Here is a 23733-nt window from a genome sequence, read left to right on the forward strand (position 1 = left end):
GGAGGGGCTCATTTAGGGGATTTATAGCACCTGGCTGGAAGAGGTCTTTTGTTTTGCCTGGGTGATGCAAGGTTCTCCTTCCTGCTTTGCAGCAGGTGGATGGGATGGTGTGGTGCACAAGGTCAGAGCCTGTAAGGATCTGGGTGAGGAGGGTAGCGCCCTCAGGAATAGAGGTGCTGCTGGGCTGGAAAGCTGTTAAATGCTATCTCTCCCTTCCAGCGAGTCTCCTAGCCTCGCACCGCTGCCTTTCCTGGGGCTCTTGTTTCTTGCCTCTGTTTCTTCACTTGCCAAAAATAGCCTGTGGGATGCTGATGAGAGGCTGCACGTGGGAGGAGAGGCGATGTGTGTGTCACCATCCAGCTGTCTGGCTCAGCCCATGGCCTTTTCCTGGGCTGCTTTGTTCTCCTCCCCTCCGTGGTGCTGCAGCTTTCCTCTCCCCGTGGAAAGTTTGAAGATTATCAATACTCTGATTTTTCCCTCACTGCAGGGCCCCGCTGTCACTTACTGGGCTGTGGAATTTACGGTTTCTAAGCTGATTTTTCTCCTTCCTGAGCGAAGAAGTGAAAAGGGGCCAAGGGGAAGATGAATACATTGTGGTGGCAGCTGCCCTGGCACGTGGCACCAAATGGGCACCTCTCAGGCTGCCCCAGCCTCTCTGGGGGTCTAACTGCACACATTAAGCTGCTTTTTGGGTCTGTTCTCACACTGGTGGTTTTTGATGTCCAGCTCTGTTGCCTGGAGGATGCTAGCGCTGCCTGTGTTATTTTGCTTGTGCAAAGGGACCTGGTGTAAGAGAAGGGGATAAATGGGGTCCATGTTCAGTAGAGAGTGGGGGGCTCTGGTTAAGACCTGGATTTGGCCCCATGGGGCCGTGGGAAGGTAGGTGCTCCCTCCAAAATGAGCTGAGGGTTGCTTTGCGTTTGGTCTCTGGACCATTTGATGCTCAAGGACACTCAGGTCTGGATGTAGCACTGCTCTGGCTCTGCAGTTTCCTGAAGTACCACTGAGTGTCCCATCAAAGAGTTAAAGATACCAGGGTGCAAGAGAGGACTTGTCCAAGCAGTAGACCAAAGGAAATCCTGTCACCACACCTAATCCCCAGAAAAAAAAAGATAAAGCAGTAACAAAAAAAAAAAGAAAAAAAAAAAGAAAAAAAAAAAAATTAAAACAGGCAGGAAGTGGCTTATCTACAGCAACCAAGTGGCACGATGGAGAAGAGCTTCTCTCCATAAAGCATTCCTGACAACAGGACACAACTGGGGCTCAGGGGATGGAAACACATCTCCCTGCCCCAGCACCAATGGGAATGACCCCTAAATGCCATGGTGACCATCCACATCAGCATTTCCCTAGTGTCAAGTGTGTCAGAGTGCAGAATGCAGCATTTCAGTCCCTTTTCTCTGAAATAAGAGATGCCCATAGCAAGTGCTGCTGTACTTGCTGAGTGCTCAGCAGGTTCTCGTGCTGCACCAACTTGCTTCCCTGGGTGCAGCCCCAGAGAGAGGGGAGATGGACACAAAGGGCTAAGAAGCAATTTTTATCCTTTATTTGTTGAAAATGTCAATTAAAAAACTGTCCAAAATAAAAACATGTTAGAAAAGTTGAACTTGCACAAGTAGTTACAGTAAATAAACCTACGTGACAAAGATAAAGTGGAAGGCAGCTGACACAACATCCATCTAAAGACAGACTCACTGGAACCTATTTACAAAGCACTGTAAACAAAGTAAATATGGAAACATTGCTGTCCATCCGGCATGGCTTCTTTTCCTTTTTATTTTATTTTTTTGGCTTCTAGCTCTTAACAAACGCCTGATCCAACCCATCCCAGTGCACCCTCCGCCACCTTACATCTTACAAACATGCATATATACACAGCACGGGTTTCAACTAAACTGTGGGCAGTGGGGAAACATTCCTACCCTCTCCTAGGTGTACAAATGGCCCTTGGTTTTCCTCCTTGTGCTGACTGCATGGTGTGAGCCCCAGCCCAGCCCACCTTTGGGCATGATGATGCTGGGGCAGACAGCAGTGCAGCCAAGCCCCAGCATATGCAGGAAGGTGGTTATGCTGGGAAATGGCTTACCAGCACAGCAGGGTCCAGCTCTCCCTAAAGACTCTTTGCTATGTTCTGTCTGAATTTTAATTGCAAGGAGAGAACTGTAATTATTGCCTCTGTTATATCCTTCATGACCGACGTAGGACTGTAAGGAGCTGCAGTGCGTCTGCATGCACAGGGACCGTGCTGCCATGTGATACACTGAAGGCTTATAATTAACAGGAGGTTAATTGTAAATGTTGCAAGGAAGGAAGGAAAACATCAGTGATAAACTAGGGTGTAACACCAAATAAAGTGAAGATAACTGGATACATATGCATGTTGTCCGTGTGCTGTGTTCAAGGAGCTATGCAGGGATCTGGGAGGTGCTGCACGTCCTTGCCCCAGGAGCATTCCAGCTCTTGTCAAAGACTAAATATAAATACCTTTCCTATCCCAAAAGTTCCTTTTTTCCTATAAGAAAAGCCCCTTTGGGGCAATGGGGGAGAAGCGGCCATCCTGGCCTTCAGGCAGGAGCCTAATGTGGGCAGAAGGGAGCAGGGGACGAGCATATCTGGGGGGTGTTTTTGCTGTCAAGCAGTGTTTGCATTTCATATAGAGAAAAGCATATCCTGCGAGGGGAAGCACAGCAAAACTATAAACTCATATAATACGTGGACACTCCAAGTGAAAAGAAAGCAGGGGGTAAGAGTTCCTGGTCATGCTTAAGAAAAGGGGCTGGAGGCATTACCTGTTGTGCTAACAATGAGCTCTTAGGAGGCAGTACTGTGCAACACACCTTCCCGTGTGCTCTGACAGGTGCTCCAGGTTTGACTTCCCCAAGGAATTAAAACGCCTTTGTGTTAATTGCATGTTTTAATCAGTATTGAGGCCACGCAGGAACTGCAGTATTGCTGGGCTGTAGTTCACTACAGTCAATAAATGGGGAAGAAGAAGGTGGATGGGAATATCTTCCCCAGTCGTGATTATCTGAAAAAAGGAGCATGGTGCTTTTTGGTTTCTGCTCATTGCCATCTCAGTAATGTTTTCATTCAATAAATAGGTACTGGTGCTTTTGAAGAGAATGAAAGCATCAAGAAGTGATGGGAAACTGCTGCCAGACCCTCTGTGAGCGGCAGTCACTGGCACAGGCTGGGTTTGCTCCAATGAGGTATCAGCTGCTGCAGATGGATTGTGAATCACGGACCGCTCACTGATGCTTGAGTTGTGATAGACTGCTTGTTTGTTTGATTTCCTTATTGGATGGAAGAAAAACTATTTTTTTTTCTTTTTTTTTTTTTGGTAACAAAATTCCCCGGACCAACAAAATGAGGAGGAAGAAGAGGCAAAGGATCCAGTTCTGCTTCCCAAAAGATACCTGAGGTCACACTGCCAGCAGCTTCTCCTCGAGCTCAGGCAATCAGCGATGATTTGCGTCCCGTCTCCTCCCTGCTGCACTCATCTGTCTGCTTCAGCAGCCGCCGCACCAGCTTCTCCAGATCCTTCCGGGACTTCAGCTCTTCCTCCAAACATTGCTTCATCCTTTTGTTCTCCTACAAAGCGGAAAAATAAAGGAAGAATGGGGTGGTTAACACCCATGTGCTCCACAAGCCAAGGTGCCAAGGTGCCAGGAGCATGTGGCACGTGTGACAAAGTGCCAGGGTCACTGCCCGTCTGGGAGTTGAACCACATGGGCTATTTGGGGTCTGATTTGTTCAAGCAGACCCTCAACACTGGCAGAAGGGCATGGAAGCAGCAGTGTGTCTGCAGCTACAGGGTGGGACCAGGTGAGATTTCTCCCAGACATCGCCCGGCCAACTCAGAGCACAAACAGAACCCCTGCAATTACCTGTTTCAGTTCCTTCACTTCGTCTTTCAGTGCATAAACTGTGTCAACAAGGCTCCTGCAAAAAGAAAAAATGCAAGAAAACAGAAATCAAACGAAAACATGAGCAGAAGTGCAGTAAAACAGCAACAGCACTGGGAGCTTGGCGACTGAGGCAATGTGCTTCCATCTCCTGTTTCCCTCTTTTCTTTGTATTTTCTTTTTCTCCATTACAAGCATTGCATGGCCAAAGGCACTGCTGCCACTGAGGTCACTCAAGAGCAAAAATTCACATCTCTTTTCTCAAAACTTAAAAAAAAAAACAACCAACAAACCAAACCAACCCTGCTTTGCTGTCTTGAAGTTATCAACAAGGTCTGCGGTTTGGTTTCCTTGTTTATGCTACTGCAAAAAATAATAACAATGGTTTTTAAACTGAAGCGTATCTTGCAGAGCAGCCTCAAATCCATCAGGCTGTGATGCAAAAAGTAAACCTAGGAAGAATGCACTGCCTGGGTGAGAGGAGGGGGCCAACACCACCACCCCAATACTGAAGCTATGGAGCAGCCTGGGAGCACTCGGGCAGCACTTCAAGGGGCAGCAGCAGACCACAGTGTCTGCAGTTGGAAAAGAAAAACAAACAACAAAGCCACTTGTTTGGTTCTGTCCTCCCTGACCCAGTTCACTACACCCAGAGGAGCGCTGGGACTCCATATGTTGGCTCTCAGGACCTGTGCGTGGGCTCCCAGAGGGACGCAGCCATCTCTGAGCTGCTGAGAATGCAGCTCTGTACTTAAAAAGGGAGAAAATAGCCACTGGAACAGCCTGGTGCTCTGGGGACAAGGCAGCAGCTTGGCCAGGGGTCTGCAGCCTCACTTACTTTTCCTCCGTGACAGTCTGACCATTGCTCCTCGTTTCCTCAATGATGATTTTCTCCTCCTCGGGAAGAAGGACTTGGGGGATGGAGTCTTTACGGGAGCCTGCATGCAAGAAGTGCTCATCAGGAAGAAAAAGGGAGACTTTTCCTGGAGCTCACAGCAGAGGCTGGGAGGGCAAAGCAGGGGCTGGGTGTGCTGCTGAGCCAGAGCAGCGAGGGACAGCTTCCAGGAGCACTCGGAGCACTCAAAGCTCCATCATTACTTATAAATGAAATGCCTCAGTGAGGGTCAGGAGCTCTCTGAAGAACACAGTCTCCCTTTCACAAACATGCCATTATTTGATAGTTCAGTGATTTAATTTGACATCTTACCAGCAGTGATAAATAGTTTTATTTCCAGAGTTGAAGATGGTAGATAGGTTCTTATGAAGCAGCTCGTTCTTAAATACGCAGCTGATGGAGAGATAATATTCATGCTTCCTTTCTAAAGCTACATGCAACCTGAGATTAGCATCAGGTTTTCAGTGCTGACAGCCACAGGCACTGACTAGGTTGTTTAATTCCTAACAAGTGCTGGTGAAGTAGCTGTGTCTCATCTGCCCTCCTATCTGCTCATTCTCTGTGTTTAGAAGAAAAACAATGGCAACTAAACCACTGAGTAGATGAAGCTCCCTTATCTCAAAGATTGAACACCACACAGTTTCCTAACATGAGTCTCACTGCTCACTGATGTAACAAGCTGTTTTTTCCCAGAGGGTTATCAGTGTCACAGGCAGAAGGAGCATTCAAGAACCTGCTGTGTGCCCACCTGAGCTGAGTGCCTGCTGGAAGCCCGCCCCGGTGCAGTACGCCTCGATCACCTTCAGGATCTGAGCATCTTCCTCCAGTGCAGCAGTACCTGGAACACAGCACAGACATCAGCTGCTGCAAAAGCCAAGCTCTCTGCATTCATCTCTCCCAGCCTTTGGGCAAGAGAGTGTTGTTTCCTTGACTGATAGCCTTGGGACTTTCCCTAATTCCTTCTTGAGCTCCTTCACATTTTCTGGCCTTTGCAACATCCTGTGACATTGAGCACCATGACTAAATGGTGTGAAGGCACACTTCTTGCTGCCTGGCAGAACTCGGGCCCAGCACAGTGTCTCACTACTTTCAAGCAGCTCCTTGGCTTTGTGGCCACAACAAACCACAGCCATGTGGTCTCGTGGTGGGAATCACACACTGAGGGCCATGGTGCTGCCCCATGCACCCCCAGCTCAAGGTCTGCATACACCTGGAGTCGCAGCAGCACATGAGCTCACTGCTGTGCCACGTCCTGCAAGGTAAGAAAAGCCCTTCTCAAGGCCCCATGAAGACTGCTGAGCTCAAACTTCAGAAAAGAAGAGAGAAAGAATCAGCACTTACTTTTCCTAATAACAAACTCTTCATCTGATGCTTTTCTCTCAGTTTTCCTTTTTGGAAGAAACTTCTTCATGGTTTTTGGACTTTTGCTGGAGTCCTACAGGGAAACAGAGCATTGTGTTTAACCAGCACCAAAGGCAGCTCCAGCAGCAGAGCAGCTCGGGCTGAATGCAGCTATTGGCGTTCTGCACAAAGCATTACAGAACTACAAAGCAGACAATGACAGCACTGGGGGAAATGGTGTTCTTTGCTTTTCCCACGTACAGTTCTGTGTCCACCGCTCCCTCTCACAGAGGTGGGAATTCATAGAATCATTCAGGTTGGAAAAGACCACTAAGATCCCCAAGGCCAGCCCCAACCCTCCCCACCATGCCCATCACCACATCCCTCAGTGCCACATCCCCATGGTTCAGGAGCACCTCCAGGGGCAGTGACCCCATCACCTCGCTGAGTAGAAATGTTTCCTAATTGCACCTGCAGGTCTGGGACAGGACACGCTCCTTTAGCAGACATCCCTCAGCTAACAGCCTTTGGCCAAAGAACTCAGCCACATTCACAGCACTTTGGGTTTGCTTATCAGTAATGTGGCCTCTGTCAGAAAACTTTAAAATATTATTTCCTTGACACAATTAGATTTCTAATTAAAAAAATAGCAAATGACATTGCTTATCAATGCACAGCATTTGCTTGAGAGTACAAATACCCCCCAACATACACAGAGAACAAACAAACACACACAGTTAGTGTTTGCTATGGCTTCACAAGGAAGGAACACAAGCTCTTTGTCTCCTTCACTGAGTTACACACCTTCCTGATTAGGAATTAGTATATTAATAGGTTACATGCAATTCCAATTTTAAGGAATGATGAGGCATGCCAGGAAGTTTTAGTACCAGGGTCCTAAATCCTTCTTGAGAGATCTCTCAGCATTTGCCAATTGCCACTGACTCTCGTGTTATGTTATGGATACAGCCAGGCAAAACGAGGGTTGCAAGCACAAGAAGCATGAACAGCACCAAGCAGTCTTTGCCACAACAAGCCAAAGAGATGTATCTACCCTTACCTTCAAAATATAAGACATCCTCTACAATGAATATGCAAAGAAAGAGAAGATGAGTGTGAGAGACTGATGATTTTACTGACCGAGTCCTTTAAATCCACAATTCTAAAACACATTTAAATGTTAGTGTTGTGATTAATTCGTCACACCCTCCACACTGCTTCTGCTATCAGCATGCAAAGGAGAATGGCGTCATGCAAAACTGAAAAAGTTACATGGGAAACGCATGGGAAGCGGGCATTAATCCACTCTGAACACATCCAAATAGAGAGCATGCTTCCTGGGTTAATGGGAGGTTTCAGTAGATGTTGCTTGTTTAAGAGAACGGTGCTTAAAACGGGCTGACATCCATAGGACTGGTGCCTGGGGATGAAGGGATGCAGTGCTCTACCCGACCTATGGCAGAGCCCAGGGCTGTGGCTTCTCAGAGGGCACTGCATGGCTCTCCTGCTGCTCCGACCAGCAGAAGTTACAAATCCCAGTGCTAAAAAAACCCTTCACCTAATGCAACTGACAAAAAAAGAAATGGAAATCACCTGTAAACCTTTCTCAGTTTGCTAACTAACCTGAATCCGGGCACACCGCTTTACCCACAGCACCTGCTCTGTCATTGCAAATGATTACTGGAAACAGAACAGGAAAAATGACCCAATTTCAATGGAAATAACAGCAGTGCTGTGCGGTACGCAAGCAGGTTCTGGGGTTTCCTGAACACAGCTAGGTATGAGGAAATGCACAAGACTGTGCCATCCCATCCTACACCATCAGAAGCCAATTAAAGTAACAATGGATGTCTGAAAATCTCTCATCTTTTAATCAAACTCCCCCACGCTCTTCCCTGCAAGAGACACTTGAAATGGTTCTATTTGTTCATTATAGAAGCAAGGAGACTTGTGCTGAGCTGTTAGCATCACTCATTTTGTGCTGCAGCATAATCTGGGGTCAACAACTGCAATTGCCACTGCAGGGCCATGGGCTGCATGCCCAGGGCTATCACATGGAAGTGGTAGAGAAGCTCTCAGCTATCAGAGGGCTCTGCATCACTGCCTGCCAATGAAGGCTCATGAAGGCTGGGGGTGCTGTGATACCCTGCTCCCACCCACACCACATTTTTGGGCCTTCCAAGTGCTGCGTGCAGCCCCTCGGGGCTCCCTGCCTCCTGCACCACCCCTCACCTCCTTTACACCAATGGTGTAAAAGAATCCACGGCAGGGAGTGAGTGAGAAATTGCAAAGGAGACTGCGGTACTAACGAAATCACTCAATCTGTGGTTTTGGCCTCTATTATAAATAAATCTCACTCTTGTACTTTCACGCAGAAAAAAATGCTTCTCTAACTAAAGCCTCTCCCTAGATTTTAGTGCACAGTGAAAGCACAAGGCTGTTTAGTCTACATCAAGGATTTGCAACATGCAAAGCTTAAGGGTGGTTTCCCACCTGTTCATTTGGTTTCGGATTAATTTAATTCCCAAAGTGAAACTCATTGTTTTGTGAATTTTAAGGAATATATCAAAACACATTGAAGCTACCTAAAAATCTCTGCCTGGTACAACAGCCCCACAGCCCTCTGGCTGTTGCCCCTGAGAGCTGGGGGGGCTGAGCTGGCCATGAGCCCTGTACCCACCCCATCTCTATCCCCCTGGGAGCCCAGACAGTGATGCTCCCATGCTGCTGTACCCAGAAAGGCCGGTGAGTCAGAACCAGAGTGCTCAGTCAGTAAGAGGAACGTTGCTGTGTTACTGGTGAGTAATCCCAAAAGTTTAACGCAAGGTAGGGAAGGACGGTGCTGCAGTTGCAGTGGGGGGTGAGAATGGGAGCGGGGGTTTATTTTGGGTTTCCCCACGCCGCCTCCTACCCCAGGCTGGGGGTTGTTGTGGGGGATGCTACATATCCCAGTGGGTGATGGGTGTGTGAATACGGAATCAAACATCATGGCTGCTGCACTGCCCTGCTCTAGCCACCAAAACAAATATATAAATTATACAAAACACCAGGCCTGTCTCTCCATCCCCCAGTGCAGCTGTGGGCTTGATACCAGGGATGGGGCTGATCCTGCAAACGCACACGGTCATGCTTCACTTGCAGCTCAAAGCCAGCTGCAGCAACCAGCATGCATCACTCATTTGCACAGCATTTTATCTCAGTATCCCTGTTTTCTAAAGGAGCAGCAAAGCTTCTCTGGGGTAAGATGCCTGAACACAAGTGCTATGGAATCACGGTGCTCACCATGCACACAGCATTACCTCTTTGTAACTCAGTGCTGCCGACGGTCGGAGGGGAGGAGCAGGACGGAGGCAGCTCAAGCTCCAGGGTTTGAGGATTTTGGGGGGCTCCAGAGGACCACGGATCTGTCCAGTGGAGCCAAATGTCTGAGAAAATGAATGAGAAAAAGCTCAGCCAGCATTGAGGAACAGTGGGCAGCAGGCAGGCTGGGAGAAGGCTTGCTTACCGAATGGGCGCTCCAGGACTGCGTTTTGGACACGGTGTTGCACGTCCCTTTGGTCAGCCTCTGCAAGTGCTCAAGCCACTCGTGCAAGTCCTGGCTGGTGCTGCAGGACACGGTGATGCGTTCCATCATGTTCCCTGCAGCAGTGGGTCAAACAACTGGCTTTAGCTGGGTTAGCACAGGGAGATGCCCAGAACTTGGACAGCACGCAGTACAAGAGCAAAGAGGAGAAGAAGGGCTGGCACTGATGGCAGCTGCAGAGGCAGCCAGACAGAGGCCACACACTGACCTGCGATTTCAAACACATGCTCATTCCCTTCAGCATCTTCCAGCTTTGTCAGTGTCATTCCTGTTAAAGGCAGCCTTCCCTAAGAGAAATGAGCAGGAATCAGTGTCTGAGACTGCCTCCTGTGTGGGCATTGTTCTGCTCCTTTCTGCTGATTCCTTTCTTTGGGAATTGTCATTAGAAACTAATTTGTGAAGGCCTCAGACTGCAGGAAGAGGTGCCTCTGATGTATGGATCTAGATTTCCCTGCACAAGTAGGTTAAACCACTGAGCAGAGGCTCCCATGACAGCTGAGTCACCCCCAGCTCACCTGCCACTCTTTCTACTCACCCTTTTTACACAGAAGCCAGGACTACCAACTTCCCCTGGTCCTTCTGAACACCCTCCCTGAGCTTCTGCTTTGCGTGATGCGCTGCCCGTTCACCTCCCTCCCACTGCTGGGTGACATCTCAAAACTCAGCCAAATCCTTCCCAAACCTTCAACGTCTGCCTCATCACCTTCACATATGACTGTGAGATATCGTCCACTGACAGACAGTTTGTATAGGGAAAAACCCTACAGCGAGCTCAGGACACCCAACACACACTAAATGCTTGAGAACAGCATGCAGGACAGGCACGGTGTGGTTTTGTGCTCTCATTTCGCAGCACTCACACTTCCCAAATGCTGTCTAACCTGCTGGCAGCACAGAGGTGCTCACAGTGTGTTCTGGCACACGTGGCCCTGCTTCCCAGCCCATTTACATCACAACAGAGATTTGAATTTGATAAAGAGATATCTGATATCCTTTCCACACCTGATGCCTTGCAGCTTCAAATCAAGCGTGCCTACCTGATAGATGAACCCGCTCATCCGTGGGCTTGCAGATAGCATGAGCAAAACATTGGAGAACAACAAGAAATATCGCTCTTCTTTCTCCTGCCAGGACAAGAATGGAGGTTAGGCCAGTCTGAAGCACTTCCCTGCAGCAAACCAAACCTGCATGCAGTCTAAGAAGGACCAACCCCAAACCACTCATTTTAGCTTTTTTTTTTAATAGCATCTTATTTCTGCATTGGCTTTTCTGAGCAAACAGTTCCATCCACATCCTGCTGATTTTGAAGATATTACCGATTTCCCCTCTCCATCAGAACACCAAGACCTCAGGTCCACAGCACTTCACATCCCAAACAGAACTCAGGGACTGGACTCTGCAGGGCTTTGTATAACAGGTCATAGGGAAGCAACCAAGTTGATGCTAACAGGCAGCATCCCACTGAGAAGACAACAAACACACAGTATTAACGGGTCTAACACTATTGGTGGGTGCCTGCTGAAAGCACAGGTGTGACACTTGGGCAGTGGGTTTTGCCTGTTGCAAAATGCATGCAGGACGTGGCAACAGGTGACATTAATACGTGCCATAAAGGCACCCTCATCTCTCACTGCTCAGAGTAAGTCATGGGGGAAAAAGAGGGAAAGTCATGCACCGTGTTAATAGAGCATCAGGGCATGATGTGTTCATGCAGGAGATGCACTCACCTCGCTGCTCCCACTCTGCACCATGACCTGGGACATGTAAATGATGTTTCCCATTGTTTTTATGTCCTCTCCTTCCCAGCGCTGGATGGATTCGGAAAGGATCTGCAGCTCAAGTTGTTTCCTCTTCCTCAGCTCCTGGCACTGTGACTGCAAATCAATCACCATGGAGCACTCTGTTAGCAAAAGGGCCAGCACAACCCCAAACCATTCCAACAAAGATGGTTTCACCCATCAGCCATGCTGGGCTCAGCACTCAGGGGATCACACTGCACCGAAGGGCTACCAGTTCTACTGCTTTACCACAAAAGGAACCCAGAATGATGACAAAAACCCAGCAAAGGTCAATACTATCACTCATGAAAAATAGTTGCCATCTTGTAGAAGCATCGCTGCTTCAGCTCTACTTCACAAATCTTGTCAAAAATTACACCACGCTGATTTATGGTGTAATGAATACGTTAAAATGTCAAACAAATTGCAAATTGCACTGAGCAAATTTTCTTTCCAAACCAGCCCTACCTCTGAGAGTACAGGGTCACATTTTCCAAACCAAGCGAGCCACACAGCTAAATGTTTCTCATTTTGCTGGTGCTCAGAGAGGTTCGTCCCATTTTGCTGAAGCAGCAAAAAGAGTTATCCCTGCAGTGGTGCACAGCCCCCAGAAATCGGATGTGCAGATATTCTCTTATCAGAATCTGCATCAAGAATTTGGCAAAGCATTTCAGCAGCGCAGTGGAGCAGCACAGAAGGGAACTTTAGGAGCTGCACAAGGCTGCTGCGATGCTTATAGATGCTCACAAATTCTTACAAGTGCACAGCAGTTCCTCACAGACTAAGCAGAGGCAGCACACAGCAGGGCTCTGCAGTCCCTGCTTTCACCTCTCTGACCCCAGACACTGTGGGACCATGAGAAGCATCCCTGCCCATCAAACCTCAAACCCACACCGAACCCTTCTAGTCCTGCCATCATTACATTGCGTTGCTCAGTGCACAATTCAAGTAAAACCATCTATCACTTATGGGCATTTGTCACGTATGGGCATTCCTAAAGATTTATGACACATTACGATTTCACAGAATCATTCCCCTTCTAGAATAAATGGAACGGGAGTTGAGTTTCTAAGTAAATGTAACATGGTCACCCTTTCCTGTTTTCTATGAACTTTCTCCTCCCCATCTTTTATCTGCACTGCTAAGCAATGAAACCTGCATCTGCCATGCTAAGGAAGGAAGTTGGACCACATCTGGAGTGGTTATAGTGAAAGGTATTTAGTGACTACAAAGAAAGAGAGACGATAGCTTTTATAATAACTGAAAAAAGCTTTGCTAGATGAAACCTTTGTGCATGTGGATGGCTTTCACTCCTCTTTTTCGTTTCATTGTACCAAGACTTTGAGGGGAGTAGGTAGCACAGAACACAGAAACAGCACTGCTACGTGCCTGTGACTCATCATTTTGCTGCCATTTGTCCGTTCCTCACTGATGGCCACAACACCAGGAGCCACATACACATGCGCCTCGGCCAGGGATGCCCATGGGGCACATCTCAACCAACAGCATCAGGTGGCACATGATGAAGGTGCAAAGCAAAAGGAGATGAAAAGGCCCCAGCACTGCCCACACACAGCTCTGCAGCAGCACTCAGAGCTGGAGATCTCTGCTGCTGTGAGCCAGCACACAACTGCTGAAAGACACGACCAAAGGGGCACACGATGCTTGCAACCTGAAATTAAGAATCTTTATCAACCATCTTTTCCATCCCAAAAGACCTTTTTTTGTTGTTTTCTTTTCTCTCTCTCTCTTTTTTTTTTTTTAAATGAGGAGACAAATGTCAGGCTTGACTCATTCTTCATGAAATGCACCCGTGAAATGGAGTGCTCTATTTTAAGAATCGCCACCTACCACAAGAGACTTGAAGGATGTGATGGCTTTCAGGACGTCTTCATGATCTGCATGCGCCTCCTAGTGAAGGGAGAGAAAAATCCCTGAGCCACGAGCAGCCACAGCCCTGCACCATATGTGCCCCATGGCCCCAGCAAACCCAGAGGCAGCCCAAATCCCCCAGGTAGCCCCACAGACTAACTTAATGAACATAAGGCAGACAGAGTAAGAGGAGAGAAAATCGATTCAAACACGTAGGGTGGATTTCTGGTCTCACATTTATAAAGGAAACTTCTATTTGCATTCCACTGCACCATCAAGCGTGTGATTTCTCCCATGCAAGGGAATTGCCATCAGGGGTGCAATTCAAGCCCTGGGTTTAAGACACATCTTGGGCCAGAGAGGGGGAAGCAGGATGCTGCCTCTTATCTCTGGCTGCTGCTGCTGCATGCTGGTATACTCCCAGCACCCTGGGCATTCAGGGCCCTACATCGTAAGGTCTTCACCATCTAGATCTGAAGCCAAGCAAATCATAAGTTAACCAGGGTGTGATGGAGCCCCTGTGAGCCCAGGACAAGAGCTGCCCTGAACAGACCTGTCCCACCTCCAGCTGTGCAGAAGAGTACAGGGAACACTGTGGCACACATCCACGCTGCATACATCCACACTTCTCCCAGGGCATCACAACTTAAATCCTACTGACTCATGCAATAAAACCTCCACTCCCACAGCTTAGAAGCTAGGAGAAATAAATGACGTCTGTGTCCCCGAATCCACTGTCAACCCCACACAGCACCCTGCCAAGAGCACGCAGCTCCCTGCCATGCTCAGCTCTCCCCTGGCAGCTACGTAGGGGACCTCTCCCACCATAGCGCAGGGTCTCCCAGGCACAGATGTGGATTTGAACAATCATGGCTAAAAGTCTGCTGAGTAATTATCTGCTAATTAACACTGGAAGAGGGAAAAGCCAAACCACTTTAAAGCAGCCTATTGGGTCTGCTTTCCTCTTGCCCTGGCACCCAGGGGCACGGCCTGCCTGGTGGTCCTGCATCCCACCTACCTCCATGTGCCTCTCCAGCTCCTGCAGAAGCGTCACGTATTTGTCCAGCCTCAGGAAGGGTTTGCTGAGGCTCGTGGTTAAGATGAGAATGCCTGGGTTGGCCGCACCCTGGCTCTCCATGAACTTCTCCAGCTCATCACTATAAATAGAAGCAACAACAAGAAGCAGGGCTGTGTTTTGCTGCCTCGCACGCTCTCCCGATGGCTCCCAGAGCCAGTGCTCTGCTCTGAGCTCTGCTTTCTTAAAGGCAGTCCACCCTCCCCTGCAAGGATACCCTGCAATGAAGTGGGGATGCTGCATGGGGGTGTGGGTGCTTGTGCACAGGGCTTTGCCAGGCTGAACTACGTTGGATGTCAGCAGGTAACTAACTATATTGTGAGCTTCCATTATAGAAAGGGAGGAACTACACAGTATGATCAGGGTCTTGGTTGTGACACTGCTGCAGGGAGGACAGCTGAGCCACATCAGGGATGACACAGCTGCAGCCTTTCAGCTCAGCATGCTCTTTAGCAGAGCCTTACACACACTCAGGTGTCTGCTCAAGAGAAGGAAGGTGCTGTTACTGCAGAGCAGCTAGCCAGCTAAACAGCAGCTCAGTCATTAAAGTAGGCAACTTGGGGTGATTTAATGAACATCCTCCCTTTGCAACAATGTGCCTGAAGTATTGTGGCACAGGGGAACATCTTCCCATCTAGGTGAGCACTGCAGCCATGGGTCTGAAGTAGCACCCAGATCTTTTAGACTATAACAAGCACAGGAGATGCTACGCAAGGGCTGAGAGAGGCAAATGGAAAGCCCAGACCCCTAGCAGTTTTCCCAGCAGTAGGATCCCATGCTGTCTCCTCACCCTGTTGGCAACACCTGGGGCAAAAGCCATGTCCTCCATCACCCACCTGTGCTGCGTGAGGACATTGACAGCAGAAGGGTGGTTCGCACAGTACGTCAGGTACAGGGAGCGGAACTGGGCCATCAGGTTCATAAAGCAGCCTCCCACACGCTGCTGGTTCTCAGGGAGCCTAAGAACATCAACACGCCGTTATTGAGCTTCTTCATCTGCACCCTGCAGCTACGACATGCTCACCTATCTGCCCAGGAGCCACCTGTATGTGGGGAGGCTGTTGGTCACTGCACAGCCGGAGCACCCACACCTCTCACTTCGAGGAGGAGGAGGAGGGTACGCAGGTGGGACTGAGGTTCTGTGGTACCACTGAGCACCAGAGCTCAGGACACAGGGTGACCCAGCAGATGAGATGCTGCAGCCCACTGCAGCTGGCTCCCAGAGGAAAGCACCACCTCTGAGCATTTGCTCTTTGCTCACCGGCAGCCCCCATCTTCATCCCTTCCAGATCTCACACGCTGCACGTGTCTGCACGTTTGGGCTGGTGATGCTTTCACATCAAGTATTCAGCAGACACCTTAACAGTAGAAACGTCAACTTCTTTTCTCCTTCCTACCAAAGCACTACCTGCTGCCTTTCTTCAATCCTGCTATTTTCTATATTTAACAAGTGAGGAGGAGTGTCCATGAACGGATCTTTCTATTATTTTTAGCTGCAATTTAATAGCTTAACAACCCCAGTGCAGTGGCATAAGCTTACTTTGCAACATCTTCCAAGGCTTGGTTCAGGGTTTGCTGAAATGCACTGATTTCCTCCACGTTTCCCAGCAATGACGCGATGTCCACAGCACTGAGCCTAGAAGAGTCAAATCACCAATCAGCACCAAAGCAGAGCTCTCTGCATAGTCCCATGGTGTCTGCAAGCAGCCCTTCCAAAAAGGACCAAGGATTTGTTTCCCAAGACACATCACAGGGAAACACAAAATCCATGATCCGTGAGCTACAGACCACAGACTCCTAGAGAAGATGTCTGCTGCCAAGGATTACCTTAATTGGATTTTAATCACCTAATCACGCTAATCTTCTCACGTGTTGAGCTGTCTAATAGACACAGACAGATGGGATTTCTTCCAGGGGTGGGGAGGAAGGTGTGTGCGCAGACACAAAGACAGCTTTGTCTTCATGGGCTCATACTGTGGGTCCCCTACATGGGGAGGGTCCAACAGAGCAGCCCTACAAGCAGGGATTGCTTTGTTCCTTAAGGTGGGAATTTTCCTCGCCATAAGCAGCACGGCTGCTTCTGTCACCCTGCTTCTGTCTCTCTCACTTCAGCCACTCGCTGCCTGCAGTTTGGGTAGGCTGAGAACACGGAGAATTTCCACAGCTGGAGACATCCCAACATGAAGATTTGGGAAAGGAAGGCAAGATGTGGAAGGAGTTTAAGCAGAATGCTTCTTGCTCAGCAGCAGCTCAGGCTCAGCGAGAGGCAACCCCAATCAGAGGAACGCAATGAGGAGATGACTGGGGCTGAGAAGTCACAAGACAAATGACAAGGGAAGAAGCCATGCAAGGCACACCGCCAGGAAGCATGCACACAGCAGCTTGCAGATGGATGGGAGCAGCCAGCCCTCGACCAGACAGAAATGCCCATCTCTAACAGCTGAGCACCTGCATGACCGCTGGGGAATGGGAAAGAGCAGAAATTTGTACCAATGTTTTTGTTTTTTCTAGTTCAAAGAGGTGTGGGGCTTTACTAGAAGGGCAGTAACAATCCCTAAACATTCAAAAGCAGGAAAGTAATGAATTGTGGTTGATTTTACAGAGTTCTATCCGTCTCAGATGCCCTTATATCTTACTTATCATAAGACTGGAGGGGTCTTAAGTAAGTTCCCAGAAGTGATTGTAGTTCCTTCGCATAATCTCGTTCTGTTTCCAGAATATTTTGCAACACCTAGGGTGAGAGACAGAGCACTGAGGATCTTGGTACTCAGGACCAGTCAAAGGAACACAGGACATCAGCTTCAAAGTGTGGAAAACCACAGAAGTGTATTTTATGCCCATAAATACATCTAAATTTGTTAACGCAGAACTCAGAATGCTCAGAAAAGCCCTGGGGACCCAACTAATGGATTGTGCATTGCAAACTGGGGGAGGCCTGGACAGCAGGTGTTAAGGGTGGCTCCTTCTTCTCTGGCAAGGCATGAAGACAATGTGAATTCAGATCTGAGTTTAAGATTTGTCCCTCAAGAGGCTCATGTCTAACCCTGCACGCAGAACTGGCTGCCAAGGTATGCAAACCAATGGTGTGTGCGTGCACCCTGGGACCACCGCTTGCAAGGGCACAACACTGGCCAAAATATGGACAGTCCAGACCAGAGCACAGTTCAATGGCCACTGCAAGGCCGAGATCAGCCTTATCCTGATGCTCCATCTCAGCAGCCGCATGCAGCACACCTTGTTCATACAACCAACTGAGTTGGAAGGGACACTTAAAGGCCATTTGCTCCAACTCCCTGCACTGAACAGGGACACCCACAGCTCCATCAGATGCTCAGAGCCCTGTCCAGCCTGACCTTGGGTGTCTGCAGGGATGGGACACCACCACCTCTCTGAGCAACGAGGTCTGACACTGCTCTAAAAGCTGCCACCTCCACTCTGATATCTCAGCTGTCCACTTGAAGTCTCACTTTGTGACATTTTGCAACTTCCATTTGTGGTTTATCGTCTCGACAGCCCCGAATGAAGGAAATGGCAACAGCTGCATTTAAATACAGAGTCTCTTCCTCAATTGTTACAAATTGCTTCAGTGATTTCTAAGGGAAGGAGCCAGTTCAGAAGATTAATAATATGCTAGTTATTAAAATGTATGATCAGCACTTTAAAACTCACCACAGGGTAATAATTCTTTGTCAGCTGAGTGCTTTCAAGTCCTTTTAATGCTTTGGGAGAGAGCGGTTTATCTGTACAGAGAAAAAAAATATATCAATAAATGATAGAGCACAGCTCACTCCAGCAGGAGAAGTCACTGCTGCATCATGTCCAGCAAATATGACATCACCCATGTAACACACAGGGATCTGTTTGCTTCATAAAAACAGGGAGCAAAGGGACGGACCCTGCAACTCACAGGGCATTAGAAGCCACCAGCAATCAGTGAGCTGAACCCTGCAATACAAGAGCTGTGAACGAAGGGAGATTTGAAGAAACAAAGCTCACACAAACCTGGCAGTCAGTTCTTGTCTTGTATTTCTTGTGCATCTGCCAAATGGCTGTGGATGCCACGCATGCATGCACACACACTCACCTCCGCACAGATCCCTGCTCTGGTGCTTCTCCCCCAGAAAAGCACATTCCCTGCAGCAGACCCACTACTGCAGGCTGCATTTGATCCCCAGAGATGCTGTCCCTGTGCTGAGTCCCTCAGAGGGCCTTTCTCCCCATACACACTTGGGAAGGCAATTACATTCACACCGATAGCAGGAGAGAAGCTGGAACTGATAAATTTAGCTGCTGGGAAACGGCAGCATGACATACTGTCTAATTATTGCCCTTGTAGAATTTCCTGTCACTTCCAGCCAGGAGCTCTGTCCCTGCTTATCTCCACCCAAAGGGCATGCTCAGGACACAGCAGAGTGCAATGCAGACACTGCTGAAAAAACAGCGACTCTATTTCGAGTGACACGTCTCGCACTTTGGAGGCGAGGACAGCAGCTCCCCAGCTCACAGCAAGGGCTGTCCCTGGCACCAGGGGTTAGCTGGTGCTTCCTGCACCACTGCAGTGTGAGCCTGGAGAGAGCATCCTCAGCTTTGTGCCTGCACCCTGTGAGGATCCCACTCCCACCTGAGATGGGAGGGCAGGGAGGGAAAGGCTTTGTCCACCTTCGTGGAGAATTTGTCCTTTGCCTCCATGAGGTGCTGCTATTTCTCCCTCCCAGCCTTCCCCATGGGACTGAGTACTGCTCTCCTTTTATAAAACGCTGCTCTTCTCCACTCACGGACTTAATTAGTGATTCCTGGCTTGTGCCAGATGAGCCCTCAGTCTGCTGCAACGTCCTGCTCCAGCTCAGACATCATCTCCCAGAGGGAAATAGCGGGAGATGAGATATCCTAACAAAGATTGTTTCATTTAGAATGAAATAAAAACTGACCTATTTCTGAACACTCACTCATTAGTTTTGTTCTTCCTTCCTTTGCTTTTTTTTTTTTCCGCTTGCAAGAGTGGGAGCAACAATACCTAATGGGGGCTGTGCATTTTACAGCCACTCTTCATACCACTCCTGATGCCTCACAACAGGTCTGCATCTCTGGGAAGCCCTCGAGACACAACAAGAAATTAAAGTTGAATTTTGTCAAAAAAACAAATCTGCTGTCACATAGCAGCCTGAGAAGCACAACAGGGTGAAGCTGCCTGGCTCGCCGGGGGCATGCTGCGTGCCATCCTCACCCTACATCTGGTTAAAATCACATTGCAGAAGATGTTAAGGACACTTGAGACACAGCTCAATAAAGGCAAATGTCATCAGGCGGATCGTTCCCTTGCTGTCCCTTTCTCAATATCGCCCGTAGCTTCGCAGCAGAAGATGCATCTGGGGGGAAATGTGCTCTGTGAAATCAGCCATGGCTATGCACAAAAAGAGGGGACCGTTCCTTATGGCCATATAGTTATTGTTGCTTTCTTTGCAGAGACCGTGAGCATCAATTCCGCTCCTGCCAAAAATGGCAAGCTCGAAGGCAAATGCACTGCCTGATGGAGGTTTCTAACAAAAAGCCAATTCTGTGCTTCGACACTGGAGTGACCTGAGAGCTTCCGTAACAACAAGAGGCAAGCAGACCCACACAGCACCTCCAGCCCTGTCCTGCAGCCGTGTGCTGCCAGCAGAGCAACAGAAGGACGCAGGAAAGAGGGCGAAGCAGCTCTCAAGTGATGTGAGAGACAGGGCTTTCCCCTCCTCACGCTATTCATACTTCCATTAGCACTGCTGCCTTAAGCACACTGACATCCTTAATAAATAGCAGCAATTTCCCAAAGGCATAAGGATCTACGCTGCATTATACTGCTGTCATTCAATCAGCCCTTGAAAGCAATGTGCTTACCGGTGGATTTGATTTCTCTGACGTAGTTGCTTGGGAACCAGCCTGTTTTTCCATTCAAGGTCCCTTCCCACCAGCCCCCTTCTTCTACCCGGGTGACATAAATAATGTCTCCTTTGTTAACGGAGAGTTCATCCTCATTGGTCTGCTTAAAATTGAACCTGGCCTTTACCACCAGCTGATGGCTGCCATTCTCGGTCATCTCCTAAGGAAAGAAACATGGAAAAACATCAGTGGATAGTCCAAAAAAGCAGAATCCACCAGGACGAGCCATTGTTCTTTGTTGTTACAGCTGTTTTTTTCAGTATTGCACTCCACACCAGCAGAAACATCTTGCTCTTGTGTAAGCACTCCGCCAGAGGATCACAAGGTCCCTCCCAAGAATTAATTCAGTCTCACAGTGCAATAGGAAATAGATAAGCATCAGCCTCCTCATTTCCCAAAGAGAAGCCTGCTCTGGGTGCAGAAGACTCTCAGCACCCAGAGCAGCAAAGCCATGATGGAGATCAGGACACACCGTGCTCGAGCTTAGAGGTACCACCCCCATCCCTCTGCCCCCGCAGCCATCACACCCTCAATAGGATATTAAATGAAAGATACCACGGCCTTGGACTGCCTCCTTAGGACCTTTGCTGACTGTGAGGCTGTGCTGTTGGAGTCAGTGTGGGCACCTCCAGCTGCAGAGCTAAGAGCCGATGGATGCGAACATGGCCCTTCGGACGGCTGGTCTGCAAAGCAAAAACAATGGCTGAGTTTCACCCAACTGACCCCAAAGCCTTCACATGGCTGCAAAGCAAAGAGTGAAGCCCACAGAGGAAACAAGGGCAGGGACAGCAGCTGGAGGAGCATCAGTACCTAAAGGGGATGGTTTTTCTGGGCTGGGTTAACTCTTCCGTGATGGAAGAAGATGAGCTGCAGTCCAAATGCACTCCCAATAGGATGAGAAGAAATGGCCTTAGGTTGCTTTAGGGGAGGCTCAGGTTGGGTATTTCTTCTCAGACAGAGTGGTGAGGCACTGGCACAGCTGCCCAGGGAGTAGTGGGGTCACCAGGCCTGGAGGTGTTCCACAGTCATGGGGATGTGGCACTGAAGGATGTGGTGATGGGCATGGTGGGGTGGGCTGGGGTTGGACTGGATGATCTTAAAAGTCTTCTCCAACCTTAACAATTCTATGATTCTACATATTGCCAAGGCCACTCATTCAAATGCAATCTTCCTTTTGAAATTCCTCTTAAATCAGCTGAAAACAGACTAATGCTTAGCCCAGTGCTTCTGGGATCCAAGTAAGCACTGCTGAAGGTGTTTCAAAGGTTGGCTCACAAGTGAGTGCCCTCAGGTCACCTCTGCAGCTGCAGCGTGGGCTTCCCCGCAGAGTGGGGAGGAATGTGAGCAGCTGTTCAGCACAATTGGTCTCTATTCAGACAAGTCCTTCTGGGTTCATTATACAGCTGAGAGATTGCTGCTGGTGGAGCACTGCCAGGAGCCACGTGAGAAAGGGATTCGGACTCCTCCGAGGAAGGACAGGAGCATCTCCCCCAGCACAAGGAAAGGACCAACCCATCCTACAGTTCTCAGAGCTGCTTCCTTCAGAGCTCAGTGCTCTGCAAACTGGTCTCTGGGCTTGACCCTGACAATGCATGCCAGATATTGGAAATCATGATGCTGCTCTGACACAGATCTATGTTTCACAATCAGCAATTTGCTTTTATATTGATACCAAGAGTGACCACGAGACTTTTTACCCTCTGGCAAGTTTCTTGGCATCCTGATCAGTGGCCTCAATGCAAAGAGCAGCATCAGCCCTAATCCTGCTCAGATGCTGCACAGAGGTGAAAACAGGGCTCTCCAGGCACTATAATTCCCAGCAGTCCTCTATCACTGCACCTCGTACCACTGTGTAGGAAAACAATCAGATCCCCTCTTCTCTATGTGCCACCCTGCAGAAATGAAGCAACAGGAGATGCTGTCATTGCAAGGAACAGCATGGAGCACTTTGAGGTATCCCTTGTTGCTTTTGTTCAGATTTAAGAATGTATTCCAGAGAAGATATTTTCCATCTAGCAGCATAGAGCTAGAGTGCCCATGGGCCATGAAAGAGCAGAGAAGAACAGAATGCTGCCTGCAGGCATCGCTGTGCTGGGGATGTGGGTCCACTGGACCACGTTTGAAGCTCCTCCTTGAAATGGTTGCAGCAGGAGAAGGTGATCAAGCCACTGAGAGTGCCAGAATCACAACACACAAACTTAAGGCTGTTGTGCCCCTGTTATCCTCCAATCTGAATGTCAACATGGAAAAATCATTCCAAAGGGGAAGTTTGGTGGGAGTTACAGGAACTCAGCCGGGCTTTCATTCTCCCAAGAGGATTTTTGTTTGAATAGAAAAGATACCTCCTTAGATGGACCTGGAGCAACACAACCTGCAAGCTCTTTGCAGAGGGAACTGCTTTCAGCTTTGTCTTTCTACAGTGCCTTGCACAATAGCTCCAGGTCCACGATTATGATTTCCAGGCGCCGACAGACAACATGCACTGGTCTGTCCAGTCCCTGCTCCAGCAATGGACAAAATTCACATTAAATCAAACATGCCATCGGTGAGTCAGTGTGTTCTCTCTTGCCCTATTCATTACACAACGCCTGATGACCACGCTGTGAATTCCCAGCTCTCCAGACTGCTGCAGCAACACCAGAACCTCTTGGTATGAAAAACCCGCTTAGCAAACACAGGATTTGTCACTGCTGAAGCACCCCAATATTTGAGCAAGAGTGGTTCCAGCTGCTTCCAGACCAGGAGGAGTGGCTTGGCTGCCACTTTGAGATGTTCTTCCCTTCATTCCTTCCAAAAAGAGAGGGCGTAGACCACGAGTCCAGGCTTCTCTGCTTATTCAAGCCATCAGCCACAGTCCCACGGAAATGACTCGGTTACTGTAGATTCTATGCTTCTTTCTCCCTGCCCCTCCCTATCTTCCAAAGCTTTTATAAATATCTGCAGCAACCTAGAAACAAATGTAAAACTGACTTTGACAGTTTGGCAGGGAAGTGTATCATTTATATTGCATCATGACAGCGTCCTATTTTATGCCTGGTCCAGCATGGAACACTGCTGCCATATGTTGCTTCAACTATGGTTAAAATAGCTGGGTTTTCTGCTCACATTCCTACACTATTTTAGGCAGGAGAGCCTTGCCTGCTCCATCACAGCTGCTTTTCCTCCCCTACCCTTTCTTTCAGATACAAGCATCAAGCTCTGTGTGGCTGTTACTTGACAGACAGCTTCTGAACCCTGAGTTCACACACCACACATGATGCCTGCAGTTACTTGCTCCGTGAGGACATAAGGATTTGGGCTTCAAGGGGATGGATGCTCTGAAGCACGTTCTTGTGCTGCTTCCCCAGCTGTCTCTCGCACAGTGCAGA

The 23733-nt window shown here is 48.7% G+C and overlaps 1 protein-coding gene across 2 annotated transcripts in view; it reads right to left on the bottom strand.

Annotated features, from left to right (window-relative positions):
* Positions 1-1524: 1524 nt before the first annotated feature.
* The window catches only part of ARHGEF6 (Rac/Cdc42 guanine nucleotide exchange factor 6), a 30574-nt gene continuing 8365 nt past the window's right edge, over positions 1525-23733 (bottom strand). The window contains exons 4-22 of one of the 2 annotated variants that reach the window (XM_048959545.1): positions 20921-21048; positions 20324-20525; positions 18119-18189; positions 17086-17180; positions 15990-16085; positions 15286-15408; positions 14393-14531; positions 13354-13413; positions 11452-11598; positions 10762-10848; positions 9933-10011; positions 9647-9780; positions 9441-9566; positions 7202-7222; positions 6142-6235; positions 5549-5638; positions 4744-4843; positions 3888-3942; positions 1525-3591 (exon numbers count right to left, since the gene is read on the bottom strand). In XM_048959545.1, coding sequence (XP_048815502.1) covers positions 3451-3591; positions 3888-3942; positions 4744-4843; positions 5549-5638; positions 6142-6235; positions 7202-7222; positions 9441-9566; positions 9647-9780; positions 9933-10011; positions 10762-10848; positions 11452-11598; positions 13354-13413; positions 14393-14531; positions 15286-15408; positions 15990-16085; positions 17086-17180; positions 18119-18189; positions 20324-20525; positions 20921-21048 — 1988 coding nt within the window. In that variant the 3' untranslated portion in view covers positions 1525-3450. The remainder of the gene's footprint in view (positions 3592-3887; positions 3943-4743; positions 4844-5548; positions 5639-6141; positions 6236-7201; positions 7223-9440; positions 9567-9646; positions 9781-9932; positions 10012-10761; positions 10849-11451; positions 11599-13353; positions 13414-14392; positions 14532-15285; positions 15409-15989; positions 16086-17085; positions 17181-18118; positions 18190-20323; positions 20526-20920; positions 21049-23733) is intronic. The other variant, XM_048959546.1, reaches the window with a different exon arrangement.

The sequence above is a fragment of the Lagopus muta genome, chromosome 13 (assembly GCF_023343835.1).
Source record: "Lagopus muta isolate bLagMut1 chromosome 13, bLagMut1 primary, whole genome shotgun sequence".
NCBI lineage: Eukaryota > Metazoa > Chordata > Aves > Galliformes > Phasianidae > Lagopus > Lagopus muta.